This window comes from Patagioenas fasciata, chromosome 2 (genome assembly GCF_037038585.1).
Source record: "Patagioenas fasciata isolate bPatFas1 chromosome 2, bPatFas1.hap1, whole genome shotgun sequence".
In the NCBI taxonomy this organism is placed as follows: Eukaryota; Metazoa; Chordata; class Aves; order Columbiformes; family Columbidae; genus Patagioenas; species Patagioenas fasciata.
Window position 1 is genome coordinate 90,400,917 of NC_092521.1, and position 15,821 is coordinate 90,416,737.

The 15,821-nt window shown below is 47.3% G+C and overlaps 1 protein-coding gene across 1 annotated transcript; it reads right to left on the minus strand.

The window, feature by feature from the left end:
- Nucleotides 1-10,323: 10,323 nt before the first annotated feature.
- LOC136097998 (tubulin beta-2 chain) lies at nucleotides 10,324-12,980 on the minus strand. Its single transcript, XM_065830991.2, has 4 exons — nucleotides 12,824-12,980; nucleotides 12,221-12,329; nucleotides 11,828-11,938; nucleotides 10,324-11,618 (listed from the first exon to the last, which is right to left on the minus strand). Exons 1-4 carry the CDS (start codon nucleotides 12,878-12,880, stop codon nucleotides 10,558-10,560), a joined length of 1,338 nt encoding a protein of 445 aa, XP_065687063.1. The 5' UTR covers nucleotides 12,881-12,980; the 3' UTR covers nucleotides 10,324-10,557.
- Between the last annotated feature and the right edge of the window lie 2,841 nt (nucleotides 12,981-15,821).

The following is a 15,821-nucleotide window of genomic DNA, read 5'->3' on the forward strand; positions in this document are numbered from 1 at the left end:
AAATAAATGGAACATACAAAAGCCTATGGGTCTTGATGAGATGCACCCCAAATCTGTAGTAGCTGACAGCATTGCAAGGTCTCTCTTGATAATCTTTGAAAGGTCAAGCCAGTCTGGGAGGCTCTCAAGGACTGGGAAAAAAAAAACAGTCACTCCTAACTTCAAGAGGGGCAAGAAGAGGGATCTGAGGAACTACAGGCAAGCCAGCTTTACCTCAGTTCCTAGAAAGATGATGGAATGAATTATTTTGAAAACCATTTCCAAACGTACTAAGGTCAAGAAGATGACTGGGAGTAGTCACCATGGATTTACAAAGGGGCAGTCATGCCTGACCAACTTGATAGCCTCCTACAATTAAGTGACTGGCTTGGTAGATGAGGGAAGAACAGTTAACATTGTTTACTTTGTGAAGCCATTTGAACTGCCTCCTATAGCATCCCCATAGGCAAACTGATCAGGTATGACCTAGATAAATGGACAGTGAGATGGAGTGAAAACTGGCTGAACTGCCAGGCTGAAGGGCTTGACGTCAGCAACACAAAGTTCAGAAGCCAGCCACATTAATGACATATAGTGAGTGCACTCTCAGTGAGTTTGCTGATGATACAAAACTGTGAGGAGTGGCTGACAGGCCAGAGGGTGGTGTTGCCATCCAGAGGTGCCTTAACAGGCTAGAGAAATGGGCTGGTGGGAACCTCATGCATTTCAGCAAGGGGAAGTGCAAACTCCTGCATCTGGGGACAAAAAACTTCAGGCACCAGTACAGCAGCTTGGCAGAAAAGGACCTGGGGGTCCTGGTGGACACAAAGTTGAACATGAGTCAGTAATGTGCCTTTTCAGAAAGGTTGTCCAACAGCAAGCTGGGCTGTCTTAGGAAGAGTATTACCATCAGGTCAAGGAAGGGGATCAACTGCCATGAGGCACATCTGGAGTTTTGCATCTGACTCTGTACTGTCCAGTACAAGAGAGAAATGGACAGACTGAAGTGTCTCCATGAAGTGCCATGAAGGTGGTTAAGGAACTGGAGCATCTCTCATATGAGGAGAGGCTGGGAGCTGGGATTTATTGTCCTAGAGAATGCTCAGGGGAATTTTATCAGTGTATATAAATATTTGATGGAAAGGAGTAAAGAAGATGGAGCCAGGCTCTTCACAGTGGTGCCCAGTGACAGGAAGAGATACAACGAGCATAGAAATTCCATCTAAACGTAAGACATCTAAACATTTGTCTGGAACGACGGTCAGAGAGGTTGTGGAGTCTTCATTCTTGATGGTATTCAAAACCAAGTGGACACAACTCTGATCAACTGGTTCTAGCTGACCCTCCCAGGCTGAGTGAAGGACTGGACTAGACAATCCCTAGAGGTTCCATCCAACCTCAACAATTCTGTGATTCTGTGAAAATGAGAGGGAGAGTCTGTGTGATTGGCAACACCAGATTGATGGTTTATTAATCTCGGTGCCCCAGTACACTATAATATTCAATTACAATTACAACAACTACAAAACCAGCAGATTTTTGCAAAGGTGAGGTAATAATTAATGTGGTAAATGAATACCACTATCAAGAAGAAAGGTAATTGCAGTCAGAATGGACAGGGTTGTTTACATATTAGGTTAGCTGTGTTGAACACAATACAAATTGATGCATGATGTCACCAGTTTCACTCATTTTTTTCATCCACAACAGGAAATACTAATGGATAAAGAAGTACCGTATCATTGCCTGGCATTTGGCTGCTGTGACCTTGGAAAGGTACTGTGGCCATATTTGCAAAAGCAGCTCTCAGTTTGCTCCAGTGAATTGACTTGCTTATGAACTGTGGCTCTTTTTCTCCCCTAGTGCAGAAACCTCAGCTGCTGGGAAATGTCATGAGCATGGACTGGCTCAAGCTTTGCAACACATGGCGTTACTACATGTGCTTTTGCAATCACAAAATGTCCAGAATTGAGCTGCCACTGAGATGTTTTCAACAACTTTCCCAGCTTGTTGTCAGTCTTTTCCTTTGACACATTTCTGCAATACTTAACCACAAGCAGCCTTTGTTATTGCTCATGCAACTTGTGCACATACATTTCTACTTGCTATAGGCATAAAACCTTTCGGGCAGCAGCAGGCATCTTCTCACTACTGGTAGAACTGCAACACAACTGCATCTCTGTGCTACACAGGCATTTAAGAGCTTTTTGGGTGCCAAAGTATTCCTGGCAATATACAAAGAAGCAGCTTGAAGCATTCTTGTTCACCTGCTGAAGGCACCTGGACACTCCTTGCCGTGCCTTCTTCCCACATGCACATGGTGGCTTCCTAGGGCTTTATGGTTATTTCATTAAGGATTTTGAACTTCTATTAGGAAACAATCTGATTCTTAGATGCTATAGTACTGGTCTGTCTGGAGAGACCAGTTTTTAGCAGTATAGCTCCAGGTTTTAAAACAGAATACCTAAAGAGAGGGACATGTTTATGTGTCTAACAAGTGCCCTCATCTACAGCAATGCTGAGCATCTGTGAACACACAGAGAAGTAATTCACTTGTCAATTACTTAAATCTCAGTTCAGAATCCTACACAGAATCATAAAATAGTTTGGGCTGGAAGGGATCTTCAAAGTTCATCTCATCCAATCCCCCTGCAATGAGAAGGGACATCTTCAAGCAGATCAGATTTCTCAGAGCCCCATCCAGCCTGTCCTTGAATGTCTCCTGGGATGGGGCATCTACCACCTTTCTGGGCAACTTGTGCCAGTGTTAACCACCCTGCATTTTGGCAAACACTTTAACAAATGTTAGCCATCAATATTATCTAAATACATATGGGAATTTCCTATTGTATCTTTTTAATATAGGTCCATAAATTCTAAATGTTCAGAATTACAACTGAAAGTCAAAACTCATCCATTCATACAAAGGCAGTGCATGTGCCCGGGGACACCCGTGAGCCCCTCAGTAGCCAAAACTCTGCCAGCAGCACCACAGCTTTCTCCTTGCTTGCATCCTACCCTGTCTTCCCAGTTTCCAAGGCAACAGCAGAGCCCAGGCAATGGATGCACAAGGGAGGCAACAGGGATCCCATAACATTTTCATGTCTATGATTTCCCATTGTTTGACAAAGAATCACAAATGTACAAATGTGAAAGCTGCTCAAGCATACGAAATGTCTGCCTATGGCTTTATTCTCACTTATTTGTGATGGATGATGTCATATATTGCTCAGGCATGTATATCAGAGACCACATGACTTTCTGAGTCTTTCTGCTGGTACTGGAATGAGCAAGTAACCTCCCACTCAATGAGGACTGTCTGAGTTCACCTTTGGAACCTGACGCTTAATTGTAACATGTATTAAGATAGAAGATTTCTGCCAGCAAGAGGGTGGAATAATCATGAAGGTATTTTTAATTCTAGTAATAAAATACAGAAAAGGAAAATCTATTTTTAATTCAAAATTACATCCCACTGCAGGCACTAGAAGCAGTTAAATACTACAATGCTGAGCATGCTTTTATGAATGAGCGAAAGCGGTTTCATTGTAGAGTCCTCTGTACTTGTGTTTATTATACCTGGGGGGTTGTGTGTTTAGCTAAGAACAAAAGAGGAGAGAGGATGAGCGTGAGAGAATATCACATTACAAACCAATTAAGGGCACTATCAATTCTAAAATGATCCATGCCTCTTTTGAGGGAAGAACTGTTTCTTCATGAACCTAATATTTCTCTCACACCCTATGGTTTCTCTTGGGAACTTAGATTATAACCTCCGAGAGTCAGGAATTTCTGCGAATATGGTTGTACAGGACACAGCAAACAGAACCCCACTCATATGGCTTTGAAAGCTACTGTAATAAACATGATCACATGTCACAAACTGACTCCAGAAAGGGAAAAATATGTTGATCATCATCAGGCAGTGATTTACTGAGAAGGAAGGCAAAACAATGCAGCCTCTCATTATTTCCACTTGGCACATCAGATGTGATGGGGTAGCAGCCAGATGGCTCCTGCCCCCATCCCGGCTGCATCTACCTTTTAAGATTGCTCAGTAGATAAAATGTCTGATATCTCCACGAACTGGGTCCTCCAGTCAAGAGATGACTAAGATTCCAGCATCAATATAAATGAAATGCTGATATCACGTTTTCCAGGGTAGCTTATTTCCTGCACGTCATTGAGAATAGGGCACAGACAGTGACTTCGATGATCTGCTAGTCACCGTTTCTTTTGTTCCCTAGCCTCCTTGCTTTATCTTGCAATCCGATAGTCACTTGTAACTCAAACTGACACTGAGCAAACTCCAAACTTCATCTGGTGATATCTGCTAAGAGATGCAGTCGTCTGTGGTGGGATTCAATGTATGTTGTTTAAAATGGCCCGGGTTCCTCCTGGGACAGTTTAGAGTGCCATCGCACCAGGTGGCTGGATCTTGCCCTGCTCCCTCCTGCTTGCCCATTCCTCCTCCTTTGCGCCAGTTCTCCCTCTGGCACACTCCCTAAGCCAAGAAAAAGCTTCTTCCCCATCCCTGTTTTACTGTCCCTAACTGTGGAGTTTAAGGAGATGAACTGACAGGTAGAGGAGACATGCCCTGGAGCTACCTGAGGGAAATAGTAACACAAAGGTTACACCCAAAGCAGGGCAAGGGGAATAGGACCATCCTTTTTTGCAGCTTAAGGATACTGAATCAGCCCATCCCATGGAGCTACTCACTTCTGCAAATGCCAGTTTTCTCAGTGCCCTGGAAATCTCTAATCCAAGTTTTCTCCTTGTATCCTAGGGTGGAGCTGGAATCATAGCTGAAATTTCCAAAAACCAGCCATACAATTAACTTATTAACTATAAGACCAGCATTATGCTGGATGCAGAGAAGCAGACTGCAAGAAGTCAATGCTTGAATTTCATTCAATATTTGTAAAGGTTTTTGTGAGACCATCTGAATTCTGCTTGAAAACCCTGTTTAATTATTCACTATGGAGGCAGGCAGTATCTTTCTATTACATTCATGGAAAATGTGGAAATATTTTTCAGTACAAAGCAACAGAGAACAGTTTCATGAACAAGCTACACAACCTCTGCCAGGGTAGCCATTTTGTCCTCTGGAGCAAGTGTTTTTACATTCTGCTTAAGCTAGATTATTATTAACATTTCTTTTTGAAATTATAGAGGCATTCTTAACAACAAGAAAATAAAATATGCTTTAAACTTACCAAGGAAGCCATGTGAGAAAAATAATCTGATTATAAAAGATGACATACAGATAAATTGACACCAGCTAGAAAATCTCTACCATACAAAATCAAATACTAATAAACAAGAATTTAACAAAGCTAGCTTGATTTCCTCCCTTATGAGTGCAATTCTGCCCATAAGGGAAAAAATGATATTAAGTGAGGAAGAGGGAATTACCTACTCTTAAAGTATTTTTTTTTTTTGCTTAGATACTGTAAATAGATAGACTTCTTATACACACACTTCCAAAAGACACAAATGCTCTTTCTGGCAGATTCACAAATAAAATACTTGAAATTGGACTGAAGCTAGGAGCAGGGAAACTGTTTGCTTCTTGTTAAGTTACTCAGGGAGAGGAAGGAGTTGTCACCTGCACTGTGTCTTTGGCAGGCAGAATGGCTGCTGGGGGCAGGGAGGTGGGCAGACTTCCACAGTTCCCCCCCAATACCCTCCCTGCTCCTCAGCTTCAAATGCTCAGAGGGCTCCAGCTGGACAAATGTCCAGTAGTCAGGGCCAATAAATGTCTTTTTCCAAAATGCACCATGGCCTCAGGCACTTTCCTGTGACCAAATGCTTCCATTTTGAGTTTTCCTGTAGGCAAGCTAAAGACAACAACCATCTAAAATGGGAGTATCTGAGATCCCATAGTCTGCTCTTTCCTGCCTTAATAAATAACAAACAGATCAGAACAGGTGATTGCTGGAGTATCAAAGGCAGGTTCTTAGCATGAACAAATTTTAGAGTGGAAGGGGGAAAATTCTCAAAAATCTTTTTTTTAGTCACATACAGGATTAGCTTCTAACAATTATTTATGAATGTTTATTTTGAGTTGGATAAAGGAACTAAAAATAACCTTATTTGGATTACCTCAGGCACACATATCACGTCAAAAGAGTCATGAGCTTTGTTCTGTGGAAATGTAGGCGCACCTGAAAAATACACTGGAAGATGGAGAAAGAGATTATTTGTAAATGAGAAAAGAGTGCCTCCCCTACAACAACCAGGTTCAGGGGAACAGCATTACCTATAGCTCCTAGGCAGGCTGCCACATCTGAATGGTCCCTAAACGTACATGTTCATTATGCTTTAATGTGGAATGGAAAAGTAGAATAACATCCCTCGGGAGAAAGGGTGTGTACCAAATATATGGAGCAGGCACATAATTTTTCCAGAGAGGATTTTTGTTTCCTCATAGCTTTAGTGAACAAAAATATTAGGCCTTATTAAACAGAAAGCAATAATTGAAGTACCTCCTACTGGGAAGCATAATTTAAGGTAGTTTAACAACACTTCTTAAAAAAAAAAAAAAAAAAGTAGTAAGACGATGAGTTATGGGCTTTTTGTTTGGTGGGGTTACACGTATATGTGTGTGTGTATAACTTTGTAATGGGGCTTATAGGGAGTAGCAAAAGATGAAGGAAGCAAAGGGAGAACTCTTTCTGATGTGGAGTATTGCTAGCTGCCCCAACCCTTTCTGGTGAAGTAAGAAAACTTGTCCCTTCAGGCACCAGAGCTGTGTTTTACAGTAGTGCATTGCAGCACTATCCCTTAAGGACTGTGCCAGTCCACCACATTATATAAGCTCACAGTATTTTTGTAGATGTCTAGAAACATCTACTAGGGGTATACTCTTAAGAAGTATGCAGCGTGTGACAATATGAGCAGATTTCCCTGCACAGAAGATTAGGGATTTGCCCCATTTTTGAAGAGAATTGGCTGGAGAAGAGACCAAAGATCTGGATTCTTTTCTTCGTTCTGATTATAAATCCTATTGCTACTTTGATTTACCGTGCTCTTCACCTCATACCATCTAGAAAGATACATCTGTCAACAGGGTTGGCCTCAGGTTTGATTCTTAGATTATCACAGTACTGCAACCATTGTGTGTTTAATGCAACCAAATTTCTGATGTATATGGGCACCTCACATATGGTGGGAAGAGGAGAATGGTTATTGTTTCCACTTGACAGACTGGAAAACATCTGTTGGAAAACAGAAATATCTATAGAGAACATAGGCCTACATAAATGTTTTGAAGAGCTAAACCATATGTTGGACTATCATTCCACGACACTGTTGGTACAATGGCTTAGACTGAGGTCATAGAACTAAACAGGGAAGAGAAATTAGGAGACATGGTATCTCAGTGCTACCACACCTCGTATAATTTCTATTTAAATTAAACCTACACAGTAGCTAGCAGCTTTTACAGCCTCATTTAGCTTTACCATCTTGCCTCTATGAGCGGACATTGTTTGTCTTGGTCAAGACATTCTGCTAATGTGCTTAAAAATGCCACGTTCAATGAAGGGAAAAAAAAAAAAAAAAAAAGATTGTTCCCTTCCCCAAAACCATGAGTTCTAATTGTCAATAGAGGAGAATGCTTCCCTGCAGGTTGCCACTGATCTGTTGAAACAAAAGTATTTTGCTTGGTATTATTAATTTCTACCTCAACACAAGAGTCTTTGTAAGTGGCTTAAGATGCACACCACTAAGCCTGTGCTATTTATCCTCATTTCTTCCAGACAGTGTGCCTCGTGCAAGACCTGTAGCCTTGGGGTGTTGTTCATCACATAGACAAATAAAAACAACCAACAGAGGTTAAGGCAGTCAGATTACCTAATTTGAAATCCTTTCAGTGGTTCTGTTTTCTCTGTAAAACAGAAACAGTGCAACCATGAGCACTTGTGAAGACATCTGTTAGTTGTTTGGCATACAGAAGTCTCCATTTTTTACAGTGAATGGTCTCCTGGGAGACAGATACAGCTAAAACTCAAAGATCCAACAGCAAAAGAAATGCTACTGCAGCCCCCAGGCCCAGTGGGACACTCACTCTCCCTTATAGTTGACTTACTGTTGCTACCAAGGAGTTTCCAGCCTCCCCTCTAAATCTTCCAGTATCCTCTTTTCCTGTATTTTCCTGTATTCCTCACAACTCCTACCAATTTTTTTTTTTTAATGATTATGACTGGCAAATAAGCTGTGTAGGATTTATGAAAGGACATGTTTCTGTCTAGAGTATCTCTATTTATGGTTTCTCTTCCTCTAGAAAAAAAACCAGAATACAAACAACAGCAACCAATGTAGGATGGTGTCCTAGTTTCTAGTAGAGGAGATGTACTGAAATGTCTCACTCGGGTAGCTATTTTTAAGGGTTAGTTAGAGACAAAGTGTAATTACACTAAGAATTAGAAGCTAGACATGCTGAAAGCTAGTGGAGCCTGCTACAGTCCCATGGTAGAAAATAAGATCTTTACTATCAAAGATTGGGCTCTCATGTTTTAACTAAAACTTTGAATTCATTTGCTGGCTCCCCTTCTCAGCTCTACAAAGAAAACTATATGATAAATGGTTTCAAGTACAACCCAGGTAGGTAATTTCAAGGTAATGTTACTTTGACAACCAGATAAGCTGTTATTTCACCAAAGGGCTTGGGGCAGCATGTTGTAACTCATTTACTAAAACAACCTCAGTTTTTTCAATGCCTAATCTTAGAACTGCCCAGGTTCTAGGAAATACAAGTACTATTGTGGGTATATACAGTTGTATTGTTTACTGACAGTTCAGGCAGTTTTAGTGTTTCTCACTCCTCTTCACAGGCTGTACACCAGGGATGAAGCATATAGATAAGAGAAAAGCTTTAGCAAGTGCCTGTTTTCCTGTGCATCGTCATAGATCTCACCATAGAATAATAAGTCCATGAGCAAAGAAACAGGGTACACTTAGAGCAGTGGCTGCAGGCAGCAATCAATTAACAGAGCCAAAATGGGGAAGGTATTAGTTATGCACAGTAACTCCCTTTTAAGTCTTTATTCCAGCAATGCCTTCCAAGCACTCTACTAAAGGATCACAGATGATGTTGCACACATGTGGGTACCAGCTCTTTCAGAGCAGTGAGTACTACAGTGATTGTAGCATCGGCAGCAGTTCTCAAAGCAACACTTTTAGTACAGGAGCACTCCCGTAAGTGGTGTTTGGGTGAACTGAGGACTAAGCTTACAAATTGGGTAGCTGTGATACTCCATGGGGGATTTTATTATACTCTTGTTTTGTAGGACTAAGAAGTCTCATAGGCCTTATAACTACCGACAACTGCAGCATAAACTCCCTCAGGATTCTTGCATCCTTTAAGCACATGGCAACACAAATCCCCGCTCCCTCACTGTAAGAAAGCCACACGTACCTCTGCAGATACGCACAACAGGGTGCTGCTGCACTGCTCCCACCTGTCTGGGTAGATGTCCAGGTCCTGCTGCAGGGACCAAGAGCATCAAACAACAGTCCCATAAATGCATAACTTGGGTGCAGGAGACAGGATTGCCAGGGTATCTACCTGACTGCTCCAAGATTTGCATGGATGCTCTGGGTAGCGTTTTGAGCCATGTTAGCTAGAAATCTGCCCATCACCTCTTATCTCCTAAAGGGAATTGACTGCCATGAAGAGTCAATCTCTTTACAGTTAAGGACAGCTTAGTGGTTATTTTTGGGAAACACTCAAATTTTTTTGCCTGAAGAGAAAGTCCAGGTTGATAATCAAGTTTGAGTTGTCTGCTAGGACAGATTCATGCTTCTCTGTGTGGACTTTTCATATTTAGAGAGGAGAATTGGGGAGACAGGACAGCTCAGGACCAAGTCAAATTAGAGGCAGCCACCCACATCCATGTACTATAAGCCCTGGAACTAAGAGTTACTGAATGGCAGTGGGCAAGCCTGCAGCTATCTTGTCAAATCAGTTTGGACAGCTTGTAATGTGCAATTCAATACCTTCTCACTGACCTCACTACCATGTATGTCCATAAATAGGAGATGCAGGATTCTCAAGTGCAGTGTCTTGTTTCTACTAGTTGAGGCAGCTTTCTCCCCAACAACAGATTTGCTGTTAGATGCAGGATTGTCTAACAGTGAAGCCCAGTTCCCATAAATTAGTTACCATCTTAAGGCAAGCAACTGCAGTTTACTCATGCTGCCACATTCATGGCCTGAGAAACCTCGCTTTGAGTTTAAACTTTCACTGAGGTTAAGGATTAAACTGAGAAGTAAAGCTACAGAAGACTACACAGGAGTTATTCTCTTAATCTAAAGAGAGAAATAAGGCAGAGGAGACAGTTTAGGACACAAAAAGCCTTTATGTTTGAGAAGTTAACCATTTCAACAGAAGACTCTGAAGTATTTTTGCAACTACTGTTACATTGGACAGTCAAGGATACAAAACTGCTGACAGAAGCAACAGTGGAGAGCACCAAATTAAAAAAATGCATGCTTCAGCACAACTGCACAGATTCCTTCTCTCAATGAACACTTGCCTGCTCAGACTATACTTAACTCCTACCCATTTCAACTTCATGCTTCATCCTCCTCTCCTTCCTCTTCAAATTCCCCCTGCTCGTCAGCAGTGGCATCCTGGTATTGCTGGTATTCAGAGACCAGGTCATTCATGTTGCTCTCAGCCTCCGTGAACTCCATTTCATCCATGCCCTCACCGGTGTACCAGTGCAAGAAAGCCTTGCGCCGGAACATGGCCGTGAACTGCTCCGAGATCCTCTTGAAGAGCTCCTGAATGGCCGTGCTGTTGCCAATGAAGGTGGCGGACATCTTGAGGCCGCGCGGGGGGATGTCGCAGACGGCCGTCTTCACATTGTTGGGGATCCACTCCACAAAGTAGCTGCTGTTCTTGTTCTGCACGTTGAGCATCTGCTCGTCCACCTCCTTCATAGACATGCGTCCCCGGAAGATGGCGGCCACCGTCAGGTAGCGACCGTGGCGGGGGTCGCAGGCGGCCATCATGTTCTTGGAGTCGAACATCTGCTGCGTCAGCTCGGGCACCGTCAGGGCTCGGTACTGCTGGCTGCCGCGGCTGGTGAGAGGGGCAAAGCCCGGCATGAAGAAGTGCAGCCGGGGGAAAGGCACCATGTTGACCGCCAGCTTGCGCAGGTCAGCGTTCAGCTGCCCGGGGAAGCGGAGGCAGGTGGTCACGCCGCTCATGGTGGCCGACACCAGGTGGTTGAGGTCCCCGTACGTGGGAGTGGTCAGCTTCAGGGTGCGGAAGCAAATGTCGTACAGGGCCTCGTTGTCGATGCAGTAGGTCTCATCCGTGTTCTCCACCAGCTGGTGCACAGAGAGGGTGGCATTGTAGGGCTCCACCACCGTGTCCGACACCTTGGGCGAGGGCATGACGCTGAAGGTGTTCATGATGCGGTCGGGATACTCCTCCCGGATCTTGCTGATGAGGAGGGTGCCCATCCCAGAGCCCGTGCCGCCACCCAGCGAGTGGGTCAACTGGAAGCCCTGGAGGCAGTCACAGCTCTCCGACTCCTTCCTCACCACATCCAGGACAGAGTCCACCAGCTCAGCACCTTCTGTGTAATGCCCCTTGGCCCAGTTGTTGCCAGCCCCACTCTGACCTAGAAGGGTAGACCCAAAGCAAGGTGCTGCATTAGTGCCCACGGGAGGAACAGAGATCATCCCCCTTGTCCCACCCCACAGGGTTCACTCCTCACTTCCATCCCTACTATGCTGTTGGTATTTGGTGCCCCCAGGTCACCTGCGTGCTCACACTGACCCTTCCCTGTGCTTGCAGCTCCTGCTCCTACTCCATCTCAGCCTCACTTACCAAAGACAAAGTTGTCAGGGCGGAAGATCTGTCCAAAAGGGCCGGAGCGCACAGAGTCCATTGTGCCAGGCTCCAGGTCCACCAGGATGGCCCGTGGGACATACTTGTTACCTGCAGGAAGAACCAACGCCAGCGTCACAACCCCACAGTCGGCAGCCAGCGTCACAGGAGCCCTGCTGTGCTCCCTTCCGCCTCCCCATGACATGGAGGGTGAGGGAAATTGAAGGGAAGTAGTTGGGGATGGGAATACAAAGCAGCTGTTACAGCTGTGCTAAGAGGTTACCCGCTGTGGAGAGGGCTGGGGCAGAGCCCCCATGGCAGAAGGCAGTGAAGACACCCTGCCTGTCCCCCCAACAGCACTGGGCCGGGAAGCTTGTCATAAAGGGGCGTTACCAGTGGCTTCATTGTAGTAGACATTGATCCTCTCCAGCTGCAGGTCGCTGTCCCCGTGGTAGCTGCCCGTGGGGTCGATGCCGTGCTCATCGCTGATAACCTCCCAGAACTGCGGGGACCATGGGAGGGACGGGGGGGTCAGCGCCACCACGCCCCTCCCGCGCCCCCTGGCCAAAGTCTCTCGACGTGGCAGGCGGGGATTCGCCGCGCGTGGGGGGGCGGCTCCCGCCGGACGCGACCGCTACCGCGCCCCTCACCCCACCCATCGCTGTGAGGGGTGTGGCACCGGCTCGGTGCCCCTGCCCCCACACGGCCAGGACCCCTGCAGCCCGCGGGGGGCACACAGGCATCGCTATCTCCCCCCCCGCCCAAGATGCGCCGCGCCCAAGCCGCAGCAGCTACCCTCTGCCCCCCAAGAGGCGACAGCTGGGCGCCGCCACACGTGGACCCTCCCGTGACGGGGAGAACCTGGCGGTGCTCCGCAGCGGGAAAGCGGGTGCTCCCAGCAGCCCTCTCCCTGGGACACGCGGAGCCCGGCTGAGCGGGCACCACCCCGGACCTCGACGCGGAGCCCCGGGAGACGGCTAGAGCGTCGGCCCGTACCTTGGCGCCGATCTGGTTGCCGCACTGCCCGGCCTGGATGTGCACGATCTCACGCATGGTGCCGGTGTTCGACGCTGCCCCTCTCCCGATCCTCCTGCCGCCGCCTTCACCACCCGCTCCCGCACTCGCCGCTGCAGCGGCCGCGCCCCGTGCCGCCCCTTAAATTGGGCGCCGCGCCCCGCCCTGCCGGTGACGTTATGCGGGAACGCCGAAGAGCCAATGGGAGATCGGCGACGGGGCGTGGCTGCGGTATTGTCTCCCGCAGCGGGCGGTGTGGTACGGCACTAGGGGAGTGGCCAGGGGCGCGGCTTTCCCGGAGGGATCGCGGCGAACCGGTGCCACCGCCCGCCGCCGGCCCGGTTCGTCGCTGACAGCGGGGACAAAGGCGCGGAGCACGGCGGTGGGGCCGGGGGATCTGCTCGGGGGGTCCATTCCCCGGCCAGGGCCCCACCCGCCCCGGGGCTTTGTTGACCGCCCATGTGTGAACCGGCCCCGCCGCCGCGCTGCTGGTGGCCGCCCTCCCTCCGCCTTCCTACGGCCGCCTCAGCCTTTTGTTCCCTGAGACAAGCAGCTCTCCCTGTCGCAGCAGCGGGCGTTGCCGCGCAAGGCGGGGGGAGCCCGACACCTCCCACCACCCCCACCCTGCGTCGCTGCCGCCGTTCACGCGGCACCGGTGGGAGACTCCGCTCCCCACACGCACCCCCTCCATCACCGACCGCCGGTGATTGCCGCCCCCCTGCCTGCACCGGCTGTCAGGATTCCCACGCCCTGACCCAGTTCATTTACTCCCGGCAGGACAGGGGTGGGTTTCACCCCAATACAGGCTGTGCGGTGTAACCTGCCGTCCGCCCACCCTGCCCGATATCCAGCCGTCCCCCGAGCGATCCCTGCCTGCCGTTCCCCGGTGCTGAGCTCAGCTTTTTTCTCCACCTAAAAAGGTCGGATTTAGTTCCCGTAGCTGGGCCAGGAGCCGCTCTCTAGCAAAGCCACCGGCTCCCCGCTGTTCCCCGTCCAGCTGCGACCCTCAACTAGACAATAGACAACGCGGGTGCTCCTGAGCAGGGCTCGGGGAGTATTTTCTCTGAGCTCTGCAGCAATCAGGTCCTATAAACTCTCAGCACATTGTCACCTCGTTGCAGATTTACACATGATGAGAGATGAAGAAAGGCGAGGAGCTGGAAATGAGGAGTGGGGGGGCAAGGCAGGTTTGAACCAGAGCGCCCCAGAGATGCTCTTCCAGGGTTAATTTCAAGCAGCGCGGTGTGGCACCGCGGTCATTACCAGGGCGGGAGAGCCGGCGGGCAGAGCACATGCCCACGCCGCCGGAGGAGTACGAGGTCGGGGGGAGGAAGGGCATGGGAGGGCGGCACGGTCCGCACCTCACCCGGGGCCCTTCGGTTTGGTCAGCGCGGCGTGTTGGCTCCTCATCGGTACCGCCTGCTTCGCAGCACCGTCCGGATCAGCGTGTGCGGCGATGGGAGGGTGCGGCTCCCCCCGGAGGCTGCCCAGCAAGGGCAGGCAGGGTCCCCGCGGCCAGTGCCAGGCGGTACCCCGCTAAACCTGGTTTTAGTGACCCTCAGTGTCAAGGCTGCAGCTATTCTAGAGGTACAGATAAAAGCTCATCACCATTTCCAGCGCACATTTCTTCAATATACTCTTTTCTTTGTTCTATCCATGTGCCGATGCCCCTAATCTTTCTTACCTCGTTTGTGCAGATCGATAACCCTGCCTGTGGATCACTCTAGGTCTAATTTTACATTCTTCCAAGGCAATCTGCAGAAAAACCCGGTTTCGTCTCATTGATATGCCAAAGCATCCACACCTTTCTTTTGTTCACCTTACAGAGAGAAGGCATCCCAGCTCCAAAAGGGGATACTGGATAATACACTCTCAAGTTTGTTTCTTCTATAGCGATTCTGAGAAAAATGCCCTCCCTGTAAAATCTGTTTTTACTGGTCTAAGCCAGGAGCAATTTAATTATTTGGTTGACTACGCTTCACAAACAATGTGTAGCTTTAATTCCAAGTGAACTTTTTTTGTGGCATGTTAACTGCATAATCAACATCCACATCTATAATTACTTGTTTAAAAATAACTTGCAGATTACCAACTTCAGTGGACCACTGACCGCTTCAGGTAACGATTCAAAGCAGTGCCAGCTTTTCCTATGGCTGCAGTGGGTGTGTTCCTGGAAACACAGTCACAGCTAAACTCGACTAGAGCAGAGCTGGTGCAAAATACAGGTATCATGAGTGCTTGAAACTATAACTTCCAAGTATTCTACATATTGTACAGTGCATATTAGTTATCTACTAGAAGAATTATTGACATTTCAGCGTGAAAGGGAGCAGCTGATTTTTACACATCCTCCATACCTATGTTAAGCTTATTCCTAACAGCTTGGGGTTTCAAAGGAAGCCATTTTAAAATCCAATTCAAGTAAAACAGATTATTAACACCAGAGGAAAGAAACCCACCCCAACTGCTTTATCTTAAAATAAATTAATTCACATTTTTGAAGGGGGAGGGATTCAAATATATCTTCTGTATAGAACTTGTTGAGACTAGAAGAAAAAAAAATGTGAAATGCTTTTTTCTAAAATAAATAGCTGCGTTACTGGGGGATGAGGGAGGAAATCCAGGTCTAGCTTTTCTGCAGCCCCCAGACAAGACACTTTACAGGCAAACAGCAGCCATTCAGATCACTTTGGGACACTTCAGACAAGGTCCAGCTTAATTCAAAGGTAAGCATTTGAACCAGAGGGTTTCCAAAAGGTTCAATATAGCTTATTAAAAATTACTTGCAGGGAAATGAACTGTTCAGCTGTTAGCTGCCAGTGCCTCTCCCCACTCTGTATTTGCCTCACATCCATGTGTCTGTCAGCACAGCCCCTGCCCCAGTCCCAGGGCCAACCCTGGCTGGATTCCTCCATCCCCAGTCTCCCCGGCAACCGTCCTCCCCGACCCCCACCTTCCCGCAGAAACGAGCTGCACAAAA